The following is a 22,072-nucleotide window of genomic DNA, read 5'->3' on the forward strand; positions in this document are numbered from 1 at the left end:
AATCATCAACAACACCAGCCGTATCAATATTTATATTATAATCATCAACAACACCAACTGTATAATTATTTCTCTTATAATCATCAACAACACCAGCCGTATCAATATTTCTCTTATAATCATCAACAACACCAGCCGTATCAATATTTATATTATAATCATCAACAACACCAACTGTATCAATATTTCTCTTATAATTATCAACGCTCATGCGAACGCTCACAACCTATTATCCCTCTCTCTGTCTGTCTGTCTCTCCATGTTTTTGATTTGAAGCAATGGCTTGTTCTACTTTTTATTATCCGTGTAAATATATTAATATACGTGTAAATATATTAATATCCGTGTAAAGATATTAATATCCATGTAAATATATTAATATCCGTGTAAATATATTAATATCCGTGTAAATATATTAATATCCATGTAAATATATTAATATCCGTGTAAATATATTAATATCCATGTAAATATATTAATATCCATGTAAATATATTAATATCCTTGTAAATATATTAATATACATGTAAATATATTTGTATATGTGTAGCTAAGAGCATCTTCTCCAACAAAGAATTTTTCTATAGATGCATATACTACTTCAGACAGACATGCTTGTGTAGAAAACCATGTTTTACCAAGACATTTTCATCAGAATTACCACATTTTAATAAAAGAATTTCATCACGCATTGCTTTAATATAACGGTTTCATATAAAACTTCCTCACTGAATGTAGAGTATTGTTCGCATGTTTCCCCCCCCCCCTTTTCTTTCTCTTTCTTTGTGGAATAAATGTACGTATTGTAACAACAGGAGTTCGGAAGCCAACCCTCTCTTTCCCTCACTCCAAAAAGTCACGATTTCATATATGTATATTCAGTTCACGTTGAGCGAAGTCGCAAGTTTATGATATTCAATTTTTCTTGATGTTGAGATGACGATGACATACTCGTTGTGTTACATTCATCCAAGACACGGCTCTTTCCCATGCAGAATAATACACAGATTCAGAAAACAGCAGATACATTCCCCTCATAAATGGTAGAACAATGGTGACGCGCATGCCCCCCTCCCACTCCTTTTTGACGTACAACTGACAAGAGTCACAGAAACTCATGAAGTTGCAAATGATCAAGTGGAATATTTTGATATGTACATTTAAATATCACCAATTGCGCCCTTTCACCATATCCAAAAACACAAAAGAGTGATGTCGATGATGCTATGATGGTGATGGAGCGATAACGCAAAAGATAATTGTCTTCCTCGCCTCTGAAGCTATTCAAAATTAAAATTGAATTCACGGATAGCTTGCCTTAGATTAGTTTTACAATTATTTAGTAGATTACAAATAAAAATCCTGCTGTAATTTATGTATTAATTTCTTAAATAGCCACCGATGGAACAATCGCGATGGAGCAATGTCTATGAGGCGATTTCGATGACTTGACTGAGTGATGAACTGAGTCATAGCGTGATCGCTATGTTGACGTCGGTTCATGCATCACTTCATCGTCATTGTTCCATGGTGTTTTGAGCGAGGGAATGATGGAGCGATTAGTCTCAACAGGATTCGGTATGTAGTTAAATTTACTCCGAGACAGGGGGTAGACAAGTACCTTATGAGACTTCAGTTTGACCTTCTCTGATAGATTTCGTATCTGCTTGTAATATTATGGACATGAAATTGTCATTTATCTGGCCGTTCTCTTTACAGTCTCCTTTGAAATCATCTTTAAGGAAAAATTTGATGAAGAGCCAGCACTTTGAAAAAAATGGTGCATCAGACGGGGGAAGAAAATGGAAATGGTCAATTACAATTAAGTCCTTTGCTTTTATAATCTGATAGCTACGCGCTCTGGATCATACGAAGTATAACTACAGGTTGTATGTTATTTCGAGGTCATGATATTATCGGCGAAAATAAATAACTTCAGCATAATAATTAGCTATGACGGTATCATGAAGTGATCTGAAAAAGTGTCGCAAGTATTCTTTATACGACCTACCCGGCGTTGGAATGAAAACTGAATTTAGCCATTCTTTTTTTTAAAGCAGATATAATATGAAGAGAAACCGTGTTTTCTATACAACTATACACTGAAAAACAAACCCCGAATTCGTTGATTATCTCCTTCAGCATTCCAACGAAAAACTGCTTTCATGCATCCAAGATGGTGTACACTGTCTACCTTAACATGACACCGAAGATCTTCCGGTTCACACTCTCCTGGTCATTATAGAGGTATGTTCCTTATATAGTAACGTACATCATGCCGAAGGAATCATAGCCTACGAGGAAATATGAGATGGCCGACCTGATCCTCCCCACCCACCTATTCTTTGGTCAAGCTTTTAAACCATGTTCTTTAGTTTACAAATTATGTATTCAACAACCAAACATTCCTACAAAGTATTGGAACTGTAATTGGCAATACAATGTCACCATCGTGTGCCAATATTTCACACAAAGTTTCGAGCAAAAGCTATTCAGTGAGGCACCCTACAGACCTCTAGGCTGGTTCTTTGATGATAAGTAATCGAAATAGATCGAAATGGATGACAATTTCAAAATATATTTTGAATTCTCAATTTCAAATTTACGTCGGAGTCACGAAACATGTCAAGCGTGTTGTTTATTCCGTCTACCCTTCGGAAGAGAAAAAGAAACTGGCCTGGATTCTAAGCCAGTTGACTCAACCAGGATCTGCACCCCAACCACGTAAAAAAAATCATCCTTACGGTCCGTGCGTTGGGACCAAATGCATATACTCCAATCCAGCTACGTGGACCTTTAAAAAGAAAATCGGAGAGCTAAGGGGCACCTTAGACAAAGAAGACACAGAAGGCGATACCTTGGCGAGACTATACCAACTAGACTCCTCAACAGAGGCTCCATCTTGAAAGCAAACAAACTCGTCTCCTTGAATTTACTTTCCACATCATGGCCCCCAACTTACAACAAATCATTTGGACGTATTGGCACTAGATCGAATCTTCTGAACACATTTCAGGACGTTTCTGTGGCTTGGTACCGTAGACTCAATACTTCCATGGGTCATCTGGTATGCATCAAGGTAACTTCAAACAACACCACAGATTGAGACACACACTACTGCAAAGACATACGTTAATTAATCTGCAGATATATACCCGAGAGCAAATTATTCAGAAGTTCAACCACAGACGTTAGCTTTAATATCAGTCATAATTTAGGATGTCGAACCAAAAGTGTAATCCATCTCCTGACATGCAAGATCTATACCACTCAATATGTGAACGAAACCGATGATTTCAGAAAACGAATGAATGATCACAAAAGCAACATTAGCCACAAAATCAATGAGAAAATCGCCAATCACTACAATAAAAATGGGTATTCATTCATCCATCGAGACGCTACCGACTGAATCCTACCTGAAGTGAGCTGATGTAGAAACACACAAACAAATTATACTTTATACTGCAATTGAAAACACATGGTCCATTTGCCTTAAATACAATCGTCTAACCTTCCGAATGCAATCTTATCAAACTTCAAGTCTGGCGTTATTTTGGTATGCGGCTGCGACGTTCTCATGACACATTTTCTTTACTACCTCCACGCATAACTTTACCAGGATATCGTTTTTGTTAAAGTACATTTTGTTCATGGCATTGATTTTCGTTGCACACTATCTCCGTCCCTTGTTCCCATTCTGGAATTAGGCCAAACTATTTTGGTTCTTTTTACGATCATCATACATTTGTTTAATAGAACTATGTTGGTCTAACGGCATCGAATAAAAGACACATGGTTTACCCATTTTAACGTCGTTTCCCTTTATATCTTCCATTATTTAAATATTGTTTGTTGATTCCCCTGTTCCGCTATTCAAAAACGTATTGGGCTAGATGTTGCTTCGACGTTTGAGTTTAGTGTTTTGCGTCATTAATAATTGTGTGTATGTACATATCTGGCATGAAAAACCGTCGGAGAAGGTGGTGTTGTGAGCTGGCTTTGTGTTCAAAATTTTCCATGGGATGTGAATGACATTACAAACCCAACTTAGTGGCATGCTGCAACCCATAAACCTTATTCATTAAAAACATATAATGCAAGGAATTTCAGAATAAATGAATAGTGAAATACATTGAACTAAAAATGTTGTATTTAAAGTTACTATAAACAGTAACAGTCCCCTTCGTAAGTCTATAGAACCTGCGCCTGGTCTAAAATCTGACAAGGTGTAGTCGGTTATGAGATTTCAGTCCGATTTCATCCACCCCCACCCACCACAGCCCAATAGACTCACCCAAACAAATAAGGTTTGCATCGTCCGCTATTAGCTGTGCCGATAGTAAAGCGTCTCCTTAATTAGGATTTTAAAATCACCCAACAAACAAAAACACAAAAGACGACGGGGAAAAAAACGACTTCGTCGAAAATCATTCAGACGTTGTGTCTTAGTACCGAGAGGGAACTTAATTCTGATTAATTTCTTTTGCCCTAACATTAAACCGGACACCTTAGCACAACGATGCGCTTGCTAACAGCAGCGCTGAATTAGTTACACGCATTACTGACCCAACATCTTCGGCAGATGGATGTTTGTAGAAGCAAGGTTTCTCGCTTTGTTCAACAATTTGTAGTTTATTTCGACGCAACAATCCTTATCACTAAGGGGCAAAAGGTCAATAGGCAAATTGTGGAAGATGTTAGCCGGATAGGAAAAGATATGTGAGGTGCGATTTGGTATGGTTTTTTTTCTTCCAGGAAGAATCTAAAGATCTGATTGTCCTTAAAAATAAGAAGGTTGAAAACCTTAATTCGTATCAGGCACTTTCTAAACAAAGATGAACGGGAATCAAGGCAGTGTCAGATATTTCATAACTGACTTTTCAGTGCACAATGCAAGTCAACACTATATGATCTTTTCGTGTGCAAAATAAAAGTCAATGTTATATGATCCTTTCATGAACAAATATGCATAGAGTGCAGCTTTTATGTCAGAAATTAAATTCGTAAGAAAACACACACACACACACACACACACACACACACAAACACACATACATACGCACACACACATACAATAACAAAAATTCGAAATTAAGTTGAATAGTCTCAAAGATGGCTTCAGACTATTTTAACGTCATTTACATCGTGCCAGAATAAATGATATCTGAACTCAGTCAGACTATTTTGACGTCATTTACATCGTGCCAGAATAAATGATATCTGAACTCAGTCAGACTATTTTGACGTCATTTACATCGTGCCAGTATAAATGATATCTGAACTCAGTCAGACTATTCTGACGTCATTTACATCGTGCCAGTATAAATGATATCTGAACTCAGTCAGACTATTCTGACGTCATTTACATCGTGCCAGAATAAATGATATCTGAACTCAGTCAGACTATTTTAACGTCATTTACATCGTGCCAGAATAAATGATATCTGAACTCAGTCACACTAATTTGACTTATTTACATCGTGCCTGTATAAATTATATCTGAACTCAGTCAGACTATTCTGACGTCATTTACATCGTGCCAGAATAAATGATATCTGAACACAGTCACACTATTCTGACGTCATTTATATCGTGCCAGTATAAATGATATCTGAACTCACTCATTCTCTTATTCACGAGAAGCTGGCTGATTTTAAAAGATGCGCTTAAGAATAGAATAAAGTTGTAGTTATTTCAATAGTCGAAGACTACATTCAACCACCAGACACTACATACGTATTGATGCAGTTTATTATAAATGTGGTTGTTCTAGCTCAGTCTAGATTGCAATAAGCTCATAAGTCATCTCTCTCTCTCTCTCTCTCTCTCTCTCTCTCTCTCTCTCTCTATATATATATATATATATATATATATATATATATATATATATATATATATATATATATATATATATATATATTCTGTATCACTGAAATATATTAAAACTGTATACAACAAGTCGGTTTTCAGAGATACAACGTACATACTGTGCATACATTTTATTTATATCACATAGAAATACACATACTTGCCTTTCCGACAAAGTTAAGATTAACTATAGGAAGCTGTGTATTGACGGTGGAAGTAAACTTTTCACATCCCTGCCTAGTGTGTCCGCAAGAAATTGTAAGTTTGCTCTTATTGCAGCAATTCAGTCCTCTTTGGAAATTTACAATCTGCTGCTTTTCTTTTTGAGCTTCTATTTTTTATTCATATAAATTAAATAAAACAGACACTTATGACTGAAACATTAAAGTTGATTTAAACGAGGAAAGATTAACATTACAAACACTGCATTGTTAGCTTCTTGCTACGCAGCAGTTCAAGCATCAGCGATTTTATTGAAACGCGTTAAGAATATGCGTTTGAATGTGAATTTTGATTTTTAAAGTAGCTTTAACAATTATTCAGTCATATCGCTATGATTTCTGCAGTGTGTCAGTTTATAGTGATGTCTATCACAGGGGCATCATGCCACAGACACGTAGCATGATGTCCCATCAAGTCACATTATCCTGACACCAGGCCGACCACTTTTAACACTAACTTCCTAATGCTGTGCATATAGCGAGGAAGCTGTTAGTACCATTTTTATAAGTCTTTGGTATGACTCGGCCGGGCCTCGAATCCAGTTGGGAATAGAGACTAAACGAAATGACAAACCAAAACGCATGAACTCAAGTTCAATGGTTTCATCCAGCTCAAATTCATTTTCTCTGTCACTCCACAAATTTCCCCTGAATTTGTGTCCCCTATAAAAGAGAGAGAGAGAGAGAGAGAGAGAGAGAAATCTACTTTATGACTCAGTTCTACTTGTCTTTCGCCTAATTTGACAAGTGAGAAATGCCAGGCGTTCGGGGCTAATTTATATAGGCTTCTGAGAGAGAGAGAGAGAGAGAGAGAGAGAGAAGATAAACGGACAGAAACAAGAAGATTGGAATATATACAGAAAATTTGTCACAAGGACCATGTCATAGCAAATATTTATTTTTTATATTTGCAGTTCAGATGGTGTTCGCCAGAGACATGCGGAACCGTAACGTCGGCCTGCTATTGTCCGCACTCTGCATTGAAGATGGAAATATTAGAGAAACCTGCTTAGAAGGTAAGAATTGAAAGCGTGTAAAAAATCTTTAGGAATCATATTTTAGGCACAGCCCAACAAGTTCAGTTGAATTTACCGTCAAAATAATATACAAGTATCTTATTGATGTCAGTCTATCAATGCAGTTATTCAGTTCCTTACATGTTTCCTTAATTTATATGCACTTTTGATAAACTCTTACGCATTATGAATTCAGATGCTAAGAAGGACACAACGTATTACACAAATCAACATAATTTTTGCTGCATTTTCTGAAAATAGTTGCATTTGAATGAAGTGAATGAAAAGAAATGACTGGACGTTTTAGCGCAAATGACTTCTTTGGAACCGGGTTGAAACACACAGAGGTTTTCTTTTTGTTGTTATGGGAGGGGGGGGGTCTTTTCTTTTTCTTTTGTCACCAGCTCAAAGGTTGAATTAAAAATACATTTCAGTTTCTGTTAAGGCTTTATTCTTTTTATCTATATAATGCAATTAATAGTTTTCACTGGTAAGCAAATCTTCAGTAAAATCAATGAATTAATTTATTTTCCTTTCGGACTTAAATATGGTGCATTAATAGTTAATTCTTGCAAGAGTTATTCCACATAAGAGCTCTAGAGAAGCTGATACAGTGTATTCTAACCCATGCCACAGAGAAATTTACCTGTTTTGTTAACCGTACTTTTCCTATCTCAGTCTGGTTATCTCAGACCAGTCTTCGCAATCATGTTGTCCACGCGATAGGAACTACTAAAAATAAACCCTTTGTGTCTTCTGCTGTGCCTGACGGAGTTGTTATAAAAGACAACAACAACAACAACAGGTATATAACAAAAGGAAATTCACTCATAAAGCAACGTAAAGTCTCCCCAACTTTGATAACGTCATACAAAACATTTTCACACACACACACACACACACACAAGTAGAGCTATTTGGTAGAACTCCAGACACACATGCAATACACATCACTAGCCACACAAAACCAAACTCTCTTAAATGCAAGTGCACAGCCGGCAAAAACCAGAAATGTGTAATGTCAAACTGGTTTCTTCTAACTTTTTCGAACGCCACAATCTGCCCCATTTGAATCAAATATAATAACGGGATTTTAAATGAAAAATCCTGCACTTACCAACCAGAATGGTTCATTCTACAAAAAGATTTCCATGTAGCGTATCATTGCATTAGTGATATCAACATTTGCCATATTTCCAGGACAGAAAATATAAATTTCCAAGAAAGTCATGAATTATAAATTTCCTGATGTCACTACACAACAAACTCCGTTGGAACTGTACACAGTAGGCATACTGTGTTGCATGGTATCGTAGCATTGCTTACTGTAGAACATTTTCCAAATTGGAACTGATTAAAGTTAAAATTTAACCGTACAAAAAGATATTTTTTATTTATTGTCCATTTCATATGACAGCCATCGATTAAATGTGATAATACAAAAATAATATATAATGATTTTATGTTTCTATTTTCTCGTGCGTAGAACTTGTCTACTTCGGGTCGACAGGTCATCCTATTACCGTCATTAACATATTCGTCTTAATGCGAGTATTTGGATGAACAAAAGCACATGGCTCGATACACTCATTGCGATTATAATTTTTTTCTTGTCTAACAGCGGCATATATAACTAGATTATACTTAGATAATTACTTAGATTTTCATAAAAGAGTACAAAACATGATGACCTGTATATAGAGTGAGAAATAATAATGGTACCTGATGAATACTGCATTTTGAATCTGCTAACTAATTTCCAGGGGTGCAAGGTATTTTTATTTAGTTGGGAAAAATAGCGTTATACAAATAATCTATGTAGGAGTTGAGTTTTTTTTAACCAAGACAATGAAATCACAGTCACGGGGTTACATTATTTGTCTCCCCAAGAGGCTACGATAAATAATATAACACCATCCCTGGTATTTCCTTGACTAGGTCAAACCCCAACATAGATTCTATTAATGTATCGCAGTTCAACATTTTCTTAAAGGACAGGCTTGACCATAGCAGGGAAAAGTATTTGAGTTCTGAAAAGTCAGTGTACTTAGAACATTCTTTTACTCAGTTAATTAAATTGTTCTTTTGACAATGATAACGTTTCAGCAATAATTAGATATCTTGGGCATTAAGTAATATTTTGACATCATCGAAAGTTTAGACCGTTTTCTCAAAATTATTTGAAAAAGATTTGATACAGTTGCCTGGCAGCTGTAACTTCTCTTATAAAAAGCTTGATTACACTTTTTTTGTTAAAAAAAACAAAACAGCAAAAACATTTATGAAGTTTGAACTAATTTAAAAAGCCATGAGTTGTGACAGTTGTATTTGCTTTTCGGGCCAAGATTGCAGCAGAAAGTGTTCATATTAGACCATGAAGTTAGGCGCTGTCGAGCACTCGACGAAGGACCATATGACGTTTCTACCGATGGTGCGGTCGATTGCGACAGGGCATGCCTTAATCAGTCAAATGCGATACAACCCGCACCGTCTCGCATTTTAGCTGTTATCGTATCTGCGAAGACCGCAAATTGGTATTTACCCTGTGAAAATGGATTCTTATTACAAAATGCACATAATCCCTTGGGGAACTGAAAAAGTTACAACCAGGGTTTTAAAATGTCACTGCTAAATATGGACAGGACATGAATACAATTACGCAAATAAATAATAATACGTGATCAATAGCATGTCACTTTTGTACTTAAAACCCATGTTTTCAGCGACAATATGAACATATTATTGGTAGATATGCATTTAAGATTAGCATAATCGTTCGTGTTATACCATGTTGTCCGTACTGATATGATATAAATGCTTATGGCAATATATGCGGAAGAACAAGCATTGATGACACATCGGTTAGGAATAAATTAACCCATCACTGTAAACATCATGCAGCCAGGAGAATTGCAGACAAAATACTCTCCACATTTTTGTAACGTATTTAAACCCAAAAGATCAAGACGGTGGTGGGGGTGTAGTGGAGAGGGGGCGCCATGAAGAGACTTTTCAGCATACATTTGGCAGGCAGCTACTCTTCGATGTCTAAAAACATCAGTATGTTGGGACACCTGATCCAGTCTGGTGGGTAGTGAACATGCTAAACGTTAACATTTCTCTCTGTCTCTCTTTTAATATATATATATATATATATATATATATATATATATATATATATATATATATATATATATATATATATATATATATATATATATATATATATATATATATAACACATCAGTATCTTGTGACACCTGATCCACTTTGGTGGGTAGTGCACATGCTAAACGTTAATCTATATATAAAATCAGTATCTTGGGACACCTGATCCACTATTGTGTGTAGTAAACATGCTAAACGTTAATCTATATATAAAATCAGTATATTGGGACACCTGATCCACTCTTGTGGGTAGTGAACATGCTAAACGTTAATCTACCTATAACATCAGTATCTTGGGACACTTGAGCCACTCTAGGGGTTGTGAATAGGCCAAATGTTATAACTTGAAATGTATACTTTGATATAAAGAGTGTGTAGTTTCAATCTTGCATTTCAAACCTGTTCTTATAGCATTCAGAGTGGTCGCTTATACACAGTTCGAAATATTATTTTCTTTCTTTCTTGTGATCGATTAAATGAAGATTTGTTTGTAGCTGGTCATGCATATCAATCACTATGCTAATGTATAAATAGATTCACAATCCCACCCTTTATTTGATGCTCTTTCTCCAATTGGTGTAGGGGACTCCTTTGATCGATTGGTTTACGGTCTTTACAAATTACTGATATCTCATCTCTACCCGCGTAGGTTCGAGTCTCGGTACGGCCAAATTGGATATGAGAAAGCTTGCCAGTAGCTCCCTGTGAGTCAGTGGTTCTTCTCGGGTTTTTCCTCAACCAAACTTACAATGCCTACCCACTAGCCCAGGCAATACCTACCATGAGCTGACAAATACCGTGAAACCGACATAAACCTAACCATCTTGTGTAATTTAATCTTTAGAGAGAAATTAGGATTATCGAAGGGTGATAATTCTACAGAGCTAATTGACGAACGTCCAAAATTATATATAAATGTAACCGTAACAAAATTGCTACTAATATTACGAAAGAATGAATACTGGTTTCCAGTATAGTGATACTGAAAATATTCGACGGACTCACAAACAAATATTAGAATAATGCTGATAAATATCAAGATAGTTGAACAGCGTATTAACAAAAGCGCAAACGATTTTGAAAATGTTGAATTTAGTTTAAAATTGTTTTAGAATCGTCTTTCTCTTGACATAATTATGCCAATTTGGGGGAATTTGAAATCAATATCATCATCAAGTTATATAAAACATTTAGGTATAGTTTTGCATACACTTGTTTAATATATAATGCCAAGAAAAGCCAAATGATTCTCAGTAGTAAATGTTAAGGAATGTTATATTTTTCATGTAGCACCTGCTGTCTTGTTTAGTATGTAGTTCAGCCACATGAAGATTAAATATAATGTTTGAAACTAAGCTGCGTAAACAAATCTGTGTAACATTGGGGAAAATAAATCAGATGCATCGAAATAAAATGTATTACAATTTTAAAAGTAAAAATTCCTAAACAACTGTCCTTTTGATGTAGAAATAACCAAATGCTTTGTTTTTACTTGGCAGGAAACTGCTGCTCTGTTATATAGATGTCAGTTGTAATTGTCATTCTATTCTAATTGCAATTCTATTGTAATTGTCTTTCTATTGTAATTGTTATTCTTTTGCAATTGTTATTCTATTGTAATTGCAATTCTACTATAATTGCAATTCTATTGTAATTTTTATTCTATTGTAATCGCCATTCTACTCTAATTGCAATTCTAGTGCAACTGTCATTCTACTCTAATTGAAACTCTATTGTGATTGTTATTATATTGTAATTGCCATTCTATTCTTATTGCAAGTTTAGTCATTTGCCATTTTACTCTAATTGCAATTCTATTGCCATTGTTATTTTACTCTAACTGCAACTTAAGTGTAATTGTCATTATAAACTTACAGCGTCTAATACTTATTTCGCGAACAAAACGCACGAGGAAGTAATTAAAATTATCAACTTTTAAGGAGTCTTTTGTCCTCTCTTGGTATTTATTCGTGAACAATTCCTTTGTCAATCAATTTTTCAGCAAGGTTTATTTTTGAAACAGAATTGAAAAATGGCGGAAACTTAGACCAGTTTACAGTTATTGTTGACCTTTCACAATTATTTTGAAAGACAGATGAAACCAATCTAAATTTCTGAAAGCATAGTACGGCGATTATTTTAACAGCGCGTTTTTAACCGCTAACTATGCCCTTAATATAATTCTATAATATGAGATTCATTTGCGCAAACCTAATTTAGAGTATACAATTAAGACGACTAACATCTGCTTATTATCAATATCGAAGACTATTGGATAACTAGCATTATCATGGTTTTAATAACGCATTTATCAACCCATAACGTTGTTCAATATGTATAAGCCTAAACTGCTTATCTCAGATATTTGAACGACATAAAGTTGACTAATTAGCATGAAGAAAAGTTGACTAATTAGCATGTGATGGATTTTAATAGGGCATGTAGCGACAACTTTCGAGTATATTCTCACATTCGTTTGTTCCACTGAAATTCCGCATCACGTAGGCATCAACCAATTTATAAAGGTCCCGGGGGGGGGGGGGGGGGCGAGTGATCTAAAGCGCACACCTTTACTGATCACTGTCATGTCACCTTTGTCCAAGTTCGAGTCTCGGATTCGGCCAGTGTGGGTATATGAGAAAGCTGCCAGTAGTTTCCCGTGGGTCGGTGGGCCTTGCAGGAGTTTTCCAGGGTTCTTCCTCCATCAGTTATACTGTTCGCCTTAAATAGCCTATCTTGCCCGTAGAAATAACGTTAAACTCCAAAACAACAACAAACAATTTATAAAATATGTTAAACCTTGTGTCCACCCCACCAAGCATCTGTTACAGTTACTTCACTAGTGATACGCGGTGAATTTTTTGTTATATCATGCAATACTATTAGACAATTTTCAGCTCAAGTATCTCACTAATAGACTAAACGTTCCGTGTCATCTCGATTATACTATTTGACTAAATTAAATTATGCTCTCGGACTATATCGATTATGCCATGATACTAAACTTAGCGTAACATGCCAATCATGATACTCGCCTGATTTTTGACATGGGACATGGACACGCATTATGCTTGTCAAAGAATCACTACTGCCAGAAACTATTAAGCATGTTCATCACGATACGAACTGTAATCTACAGAAACGTTGTATGATTTGTAGCCGCTGGTATGTACCTTCGCTTGAGAGAAGAACAAACATAAACATATATTGATTATCCCAGTCATGTTCGAAAGGATCCGTATCCACATACCGGGGCCATAAAAATGTCTGACCTTATTCAAGGCCTCTTTGGAGACTCAGTATTAGCATTTTAAAATGCAACGATTTTTACATCTTTCCGTCTGATAGAGTTGCTGATTGAATATATGGGTGTTATTTAGGTGTAGAACTCCCGTGGGTCTTTTTATTGTGCCTTCGATGCACACTTTAAGTCACTGATCATGATTCTTTTTTTCTGCAGGTTCACATTTAGTATTATAATAAATACATTTTTAAAACCAATTAATGCATACAAAACAAATGTGTAGTGCATTTATTTCGATGCGGTAATATCAAAATGATGGCGATAAACGCAGACAACATATTTTAACCCGCCATTTCACGAGACAGAACAATTATGACTTTTGTTTGGTTGAATGAAGTCTATTTATGTTTTGAAACTAGTCTGTCTTAGAATATGAACCAAATTCTATGAATGAAAATCCTACCAAACGTGTCAGCAAAGGGTGAGCTTCTGAATACCAGGTTTATTGTAAGTTTGTCAAAAGAGATTGCTTGACTGCAAATAGAACACATCTGGAATCAGCCAAAGCCTGCAAAAGATAAAATCATGACTACAAGCGTACTCCACTTTATTTGCACCACTTACAAATGCTCTTAAGCAGCCAAATATGTATCTGTTAGGAAATAGTGCGTTATTACTTTCCTTCTTTTCCATAGGTGGCATTGATTTTAAATCAGAATAGCTACAATCAATAATCAGGTCTTCCAATATAGCATTGAATGTCCCCAAAATTAGTTTTAAAAAAACACCATAGCTAAACGGGGCGCTTTTTGTAGAACATCTTTATGTTATGCAGAGGGGCGATAAAAAAAATTAAAAAAAGAAATGGTTAAATAATTTGTCCAGTCTGTTTCAAATTTCCCCAACAAAGATATTTCCTACGCTCTGATATTGTACCAATTTGTAGCAGCTCTAAGAGCTTTTAATGGCACCATATTAAATTTTAAATACTTTGCCATTTTAGATCTTTAAAGTTCTATCTACAATTACTGCGCCACTCTGTGTGTGTGTGTGTGTGTGCGCGTGTGTGCGTGTGTGTATGTGTGCCGCTCAATAGGGTATTGTATACTGAATATGATCCTAATTATTTTCGATCTCTTCTCTTGTATAGATTATTTAATTATTTCCAATACTAATTTCGTATTTCTCCCTATTTGTGCCATGCATATTTCACGCGAAATAATTCCAGCTAATTTAAGACATAGTCCATGGAAAAAGTCAGTGCATCAATGACTTGTAGGAAACTCTATTTTTCTTTACACGACTATAATAGTGATTGTGATTTATTACTATGTATATCCCTTTGTGATGCATGCATCCCAAACTCAATATCGTTATTTTGAAATAAGTAAATAAATAAATCAATAAATGACAAAGATACATGAACAGATTTGTCAACATAAAACACACACACACACACACACACACACACACACATACATACATACATACATACATATTGTAGCTACTCTCTTCTTGAAGAGTCTTTGAGAGTCAAAACTAGTATAGCCTCTTAGGTATTTGTGCCAAACAGATAATCTTTCATCTCCAATAACAGAAATGACAAATATTGAGAAGAACCGGTGCCTGGTTACACATTATGCACGTGTTTGTGGCACCAGCAAAAAAAGTTCAGACTAATTGTTCATGATAAAATTGAATGAGTTTTATATGACCTTTTCTACTGCATGTACGAGTATAGTGATTTGGAATATGGCAACACTGGTATTTTCCCACCTTTTTAGCTATAAACATTGGTGGTTTTTTTAAAGTTTCACATGGGGGCGGGGGCACCATGCTATTTTCAGTACATATAATACATAGGGCACTGGAAGGTCTTAATCCGGCATTGAGAAGAACCACACAGTTACAATTTAAAAATAGAAGAAGATTTATCCGAAAGAGTACTCAATTTAGTGAACACTAAATTTGATATCTACTTCACACAAGTTGAATATAGACAGCCCCAAACATTCCCTTGCCAAGAACATCAAATAGACAAAAATATATGCTCAAGCTTAGGTTGAATTGAAATGTTACACTGAAAATAACTGATAATAACTTGAAAGCAGGGCCTCGCAACTACAGGTTTGTGGGACATTACGTACTTCAGGTTATGATTCATGTATTCTGGTTTTCTTTTCAGATATCTCATCCGTGTCTATACAGAATTTTATTGACAAATTGCTCGATCAACTTAATAAAGAGGAAAGGTAAGCGAGTAGAATTAGTACATGATTAACGTATTACTACAACAAAATAATTACCTTATAGATTTTTAAAAAATTCTCCAGCTCCAGTTTATTAGCTGCAAGTTGACCTAAATCAAAGCACACTCATTTGTTTAGCAATCACTTGACTAAACCAATTCAGCAATTTAACAATAACTGGGGTTTTAAACAAAATCAGGATAGGAGTTGTGTGGTACATTCTGTAATTAGACACAATTTAATGAAGCTTTTGGAATGTTCCATTTTATCCACACCTATCAGTTTTGTCATCATGCATTCGAAGCTAAGAGACTGTGTTAGGAAACATTTCAATGGCCTTTGTCATAATGCATGTTAAACAAAAAGACTGAGTTAGGAAACATTTGTTGGCATTTGCCATCATGGATAAAAAGCGAAAACACTGCATTTAGAAACATTTTATGACATTTGTCATTTCGGATTATAAAAGAAAAGACTGTTTTAAAAACATATTTTTTTACCTTTGCCATCATGAATGATACGAGACGAGACTGAAATAACAAACATTTGTATGGCTTTTGTCACCTTGGATGGAAAGCGAAAATGCAGAATCAAAAACATTGTTATGCCCTTTGTCATCCTGGATGAAAAGCGAAAAGACTTAAGAAACATTTGTATGCCCTTTGTCATCCTGGATACAAAACGAAAAGACTGAATTAAGAAAACGTTTTGGGGCTTTAATACTGCTCTCTAAAGCAAACTAAGTAGCACAATATCAGAGACGAATTTTTCCTTGGATACTGCAATACGTATTCAAATGACTGCATAAATGGAAAAATAATATATAATAATAATAATAATAATAATAATAATAATTATTATTATTATTATTATTATTATTATTATCATTATTATTATTAATATTATTATTATTATTATTATTATTATTATTATTATGTTGAAACATTTGATATACTAGGCTTTGTTGAAACATTGGCAGAAACGATCTATCAGTTTAATATTAACGGCTACAAAGATTTTGATAGCATACGAATTAAATCACACTCATTTAAAAGAAATTGGGGGATGGGAATCTATGCTTTTGTTCGTGAAGCTCTCTTCAAGCATTTTAATATATCTAGAGAAAAAAGTGCCTCAAAAATGTTATTTGGTTAGTCGTTTCGTCTAAGTTTAGCATGCTGAAGTGGAACTTAACTTTTGGTTTTGTCTATTTGTCACCTGAATACTCCTCTTTTCATTCAGAAGGAAATGATGTATATACCGTGGTAGAAAATGAGTTAGCCCACCTAAATAGGAAAAATGCTGACTATAAAATAATAATTACAGATGATTTTAATGTCTATACCGGAAAGGAGCCAATTTTTTTATCAAATATAAAGTATTATTGACCAACTTCAAGACTTTAATTATATAGAAGACGAAACAATTAAGATCGGGCTAATCAAGACGTAAGGGAGACAAATCACGATGGAGTAAACTTCTACAACTATGCCAAATGACTGGATTGAAAATCGCCAATGGAAGATGTGGATCGGATAAAGGGATAGGAAAACTTACATGTATGCATGGCAATTAGGCCTCAACAACATATTATGTCTTAGCCGACGTATGTGTTTTAAAAAATATACCATCTTTTGGCATAGATAATAGATTAAAATCAATACACATGACCATTGTATTTCCACTTGCCTACATGGATAAACTAGAGCAAAAAGCTATAAGTGTCTCTGGGGGAAGGGGGTACCGAAATAAATAAATACATAAGGAACAAAGAAGAAGGTCTATCTTTTATCCAAAATTGCAAATATATATTATCTCAAAATATAGACAAGATTTTATATAAACAATAACAAACTTAATGAACGCGTCGAAGAAATTACTGATATTTGCCATGGTGCAGCAAGCACAATGAAAACAATCAATAGAAAGAAAATTCTAGCTGAGACATTTCCAAGAAGAATTGGTAAATGTCAGCCTTGGTTTGATAAAGATTGCACAAACGCGAAAAGCAAAGCCTGAATAGATATAAAACAGATTTGATTAAAACGTACAAGTGAATTACTTGAAGATTAGACATTTTATAGAAATATGTATAAATCTCTTACAAGAAGCAAGCAAAATCAATATAAATTAAAACAAAAGTAAATAGCCTTTAATCTGTATTATACTCTAAAGATACACAACTTTTCTGGCGTCTTGTAAGGAGCCCAAGAACAGGTATGCAAAACAATATTACGTCTGCAACCATTTATTATGAATATTTTTCGGAATTATTTAATTTTTCCAGTTTTCTTGACCAGATACAGGAAACTGAATACAGTCAAGTAATTCCCGAGACTTTATATAGATAGAACAATCATTGTAGAAGAGGTACGCATGACATTGAGTAAACTGAAACATAACACAGCTGGGGTAATAGATGCTTTATCCAGCGACTTCTTTATGTGTACGAACAACATACTGGTACCAATATTAACAATATTATTTAATAAACTATTCGATTTGGATATTGGGTATTATCCAGATTGTTGGCTATCATCATACCAATCTTAAAGAAAGAGGGTGCATATAAACTATCCAAGTGTTTACGTCGATGTTAAATAACAGAATAAATGAGTAGGTGGAGAAAAACTAATTACTGGACGAAGAGCAAGCATGATTTAGAGCGGGGTATTCCACAGCAGATACTATATTTATATTATTTACATTAATTTGTATATATTTAAGAAAACGTACGGATAGATTCCATGCAGTATTTATTGACTATAAAAAAGCTTTCGATAGGATAGAGAGACGTTTACTCTACCAAAAGCCAGTTAGTAAAATTATTAGTGGAAAAATATTAAGAATTATTAAAGTAATTTATGTTGTTGTAAACGCATGTGCTAAATCCAACAGTCTTATTACCAGTGTGTTTATTTGCCCTTTGGGCGTGCGTCGAGGTTATGTTTTATCGCCATTATTCTTTTTTTCAATGATACGAATCCCTTTTTAGCTGAAGGAAAAAGGGGAGCGTCTGTAGAAACCATAGAACTTTTTTCACTGTTGTATGCAGACGATTTAATTGTCTGCTGACACTGATCACCAGTTGCAAAATATGCTCAACAAGTTGCAAACATATTGCCTAAAGTTTACACTATAGGTGAATATGGAGGAAAAGAACCAAGAATTGTATTTCGCAGAGGTGGCTATATCAGAAGTTACGAAAAGTTGTACTATGCCAATACAGATGTAAAGATTGAATCATATTATTGGTATCTAGGATTCATGTTTTCTTCAAAAAACTCTTTTGTAAATATATTCTTGGTATGAAGAAAGATTGTGTCAAATTTGTAACGTTAACTTCGAAAAAGAATTCCATTTTATTACTGCATATCGGCTACATGGAAGATACGAAGAAATTACTTACCCATTTTTTGTTAATAAAATCCAACTTCAGAAAAAATATATGTCCTTTATACACAGTGATACTAGTAAAATTCTAATGACTAATTTAGCAATATTTACTATAAAATCCGTAAAGGTTAGAAAAACCGTTGTATAAACGACTCCTGCTACACAAGACATTAGATCAATATCACAAAACTTGCTCCACACAAAAATTTTTAGGGTTACCCTTAAATCCGTTTGTTTGATTACTCTGCAGTATATATTTGTACCTCAACGATGTCCGAAAAAGCAATAATTAGTACTTTCATGTATATTACTTCCAATAGATACGATATTCTTTTGTTACGCACTATGAGATCTTTTGTACCGCGTGATGTACCATGGGTCAGTGGCCTATATTACAAATAAACGCTATCATTATTATTATTATTATTATTATTATCATCATCATCATCATCATCATCATCATCATCATAATCATCATCATTACTATTATTATTATCATCATCACTAATACGCTTTCGAACACACTATCAAAACTGATGGCTGGTTATTTAGGAAACTTTTCAGTTATGTCGTAATATGCCTCATCCTGTTCTCCCACCCATGGAGTTGCTGTGAATGGTTAAATATCAAATATAAAAAAAGTTTCAAATAATTTTTGACCAAACTTAATACATAATATAATCATAACAGGAAGATGTCTTTCGTATGTGACGAATTTTGTATTATGACATAAATTAGAAGTCTCTTATTGTATTATTATTATTATTATTATTATTATTATTATTATTATTATTATTAAGGTATGACAAACTACCAAAAGACCTTAATTCCAAAGATGCCATTGAAAGAGTGTCAGATGAGGTGCCGGAGAAAAGAGCAAGAGAAAGAGAAGACCTCTCTGGTTTCTATAGCAACTGGTGATGACGCCTGACGTTGAAAATATTTTTAGTGCATTTCATTCCCAGATACAAGATACTGTACATTAAGGAAATTACTACATTTTCCAAGTTTATATCATCGTTTATTTCTTTAATGTGAAACAAAATTATCGTCTGAAAATTATTAGCAGTTGACTTGCTGATCGTTGCTGAAAGACTTGTTTCTCATCAGCTGTGATCTTTCCATTCAATAAAGTGTCCTCATAACACCTTACCTGCGATTTGTAGAACTTGACTACCTTTACGTATTGAACTGTTACGTGTTTTGATTTATTAAATGAATACGCTTCTCGTCATTTAACAAATTTTACTACATATTTCTGATGTGACAATCGTCTGAAATTTGTCCATTACCATCAGTGTATTAATAAATGATACATACATTTACCATGAACAGAATTAGCTAATCTTAGAAATAAACTGCTAATGCAAATGATATTTCCTCTCGTAATGAAATATATGGTTATTCATTTCTTTAGCTACATTTATTTCGTGGTACAATATGTATGTATATATGTATGTATGTACGTACGTACGTATGTATGTATGTATGCATGCATGCATGCATGTATGTATGTATGTATGTATGTATGTATGTATGTATGTATCTATGTATCTATGTATGTATCTATGTATATATACAGTAAAATCCAAGTTTTTTTAATAGATTAGATGATGCAAAGAATTGAAATAACAACTATACAAAAATGGGTTGAGAGTGACCATCTACAATGAAATAACGTATTTAATGTAAAGTTCGCCTTTAACATTATTCTCCCTCAAAGGTTTATGATACTATTAAAAATGTTCTCACTGCTACGATATTTATATACGGTAATCAATGATATGATACTGTTATACGGTACTCAGTAATATGATACTGTTATACGGTAATCAGTGCTATGGTACTTTTATACGGTACTCAGAGCAATCATATATTATATGGTACGCAATGCTATCATGTCCTTATACGGTACGCAATGCTATTATACTCTTATACAGTACTCAGTGATATCATACTCTTATACAGTACGCATTGATATCATACTCATATATGATACGCAGTGCTATCATACTCTTATACGGTATTCAGTGATATCATAATCTTATACAATACTCAATTATATACTCTTATACGGTACTCAGTGATATCATACTCTTATATGGCACTCAATTATATCATGCTCTTATACGGTACTCAATGCTAGCATACTCTTATACGGTAATCAGTGATATCATACTCCTATATGGTACTCAATTATATCATGCTCTTATACGGTACTCGGTGATATACTTTTATACGGTACTCAATGATATCATAGTCTTATATGGTACTCACTGAGGTCATACTCTTATACGGTACTCAATGATGTCATGCTCTTATACTGTACTCTATGATATCATACTCATATTGTACTCAATAATATCATGGTCTTATACGGTACTCAATGACATCATACTATATATGGTACTCAATTATATCATGCTCTTATACGCTACTCAATGATATCATATTCTTATTCGTTACTCAAATCAAAGATTGATACATTAGAAATTTGTATGCTCTAAAAGTAACTTCCTATATCTGCACTCTATTGCTTATGAGTCGATCAGGTAGGTAAATTTGATCAGATAATTATCGTTCATTTTACTTCAAAGCAGAGAAACATGAACATCGTGTTTGAAGTATTGCAGTAATTATTACCCGCTCCCTAATATTGAAGGTTTCTGTGAAGTTTTTGATCTTGGTATATCATTTAATATTAACGTAAACATTCGGCTAAACATTCATTTCTTCGTGAATAAAAAAAAATCACCATCTGAAACAGACTGAAAACGCAACAAGACACTAAAATAAAAAAACCTATTGAATGTAATTCAGTGGAAAAATATATTCAGGATTTTGTAAATTCATCGGAAATCTGGAACGGGGAGGGGGGGGGGTCATACGCCAGAAGTGTTGCGGCGC

At 34.3% G+C, this 22,072-nt stretch overlaps 1 protein-coding gene across 1 annotated transcript in view; it reads left to right on the forward strand.

The window, feature by feature from the left end:
• The window catches only part of LOC149794161 (uncharacterized), a 59,809-nt gene extending 39,492 nt beyond the window's left edge, over positions 1–20,317 (forward strand). Inside the window, exons 2-4 of the mRNA XM_089966523.1 lie at positions 7,007–7,108; positions 15,706–15,772; positions 19,966–20,317. Of these exons, the coding sequence (XP_089822649.1) occupies positions 7,007–7,108; positions 15,706–15,772; positions 19,966–20,086 (290 nt within the window). The 3' untranslated portion in view covers positions 20,087–20,317. The remainder of the gene's footprint in view (positions 1–7,006; positions 7,109–15,705; positions 15,773–19,965) is intronic.
• The last annotated feature ends 1,755 nt before the right edge of the window (positions 20,318–22,072 follow it).

This window comes from Sinohyriopsis cumingii, chromosome 8 (genome assembly GCF_028554795.1).
Source record: "Sinohyriopsis cumingii isolate HCF-2022 chromosome 8, ASM2855479v2, whole genome shotgun sequence".
Lineage (NCBI taxonomy): Eukaryota > Metazoa > Mollusca > Bivalvia > Unionida > Unionidae > Sinohyriopsis > Sinohyriopsis cumingii.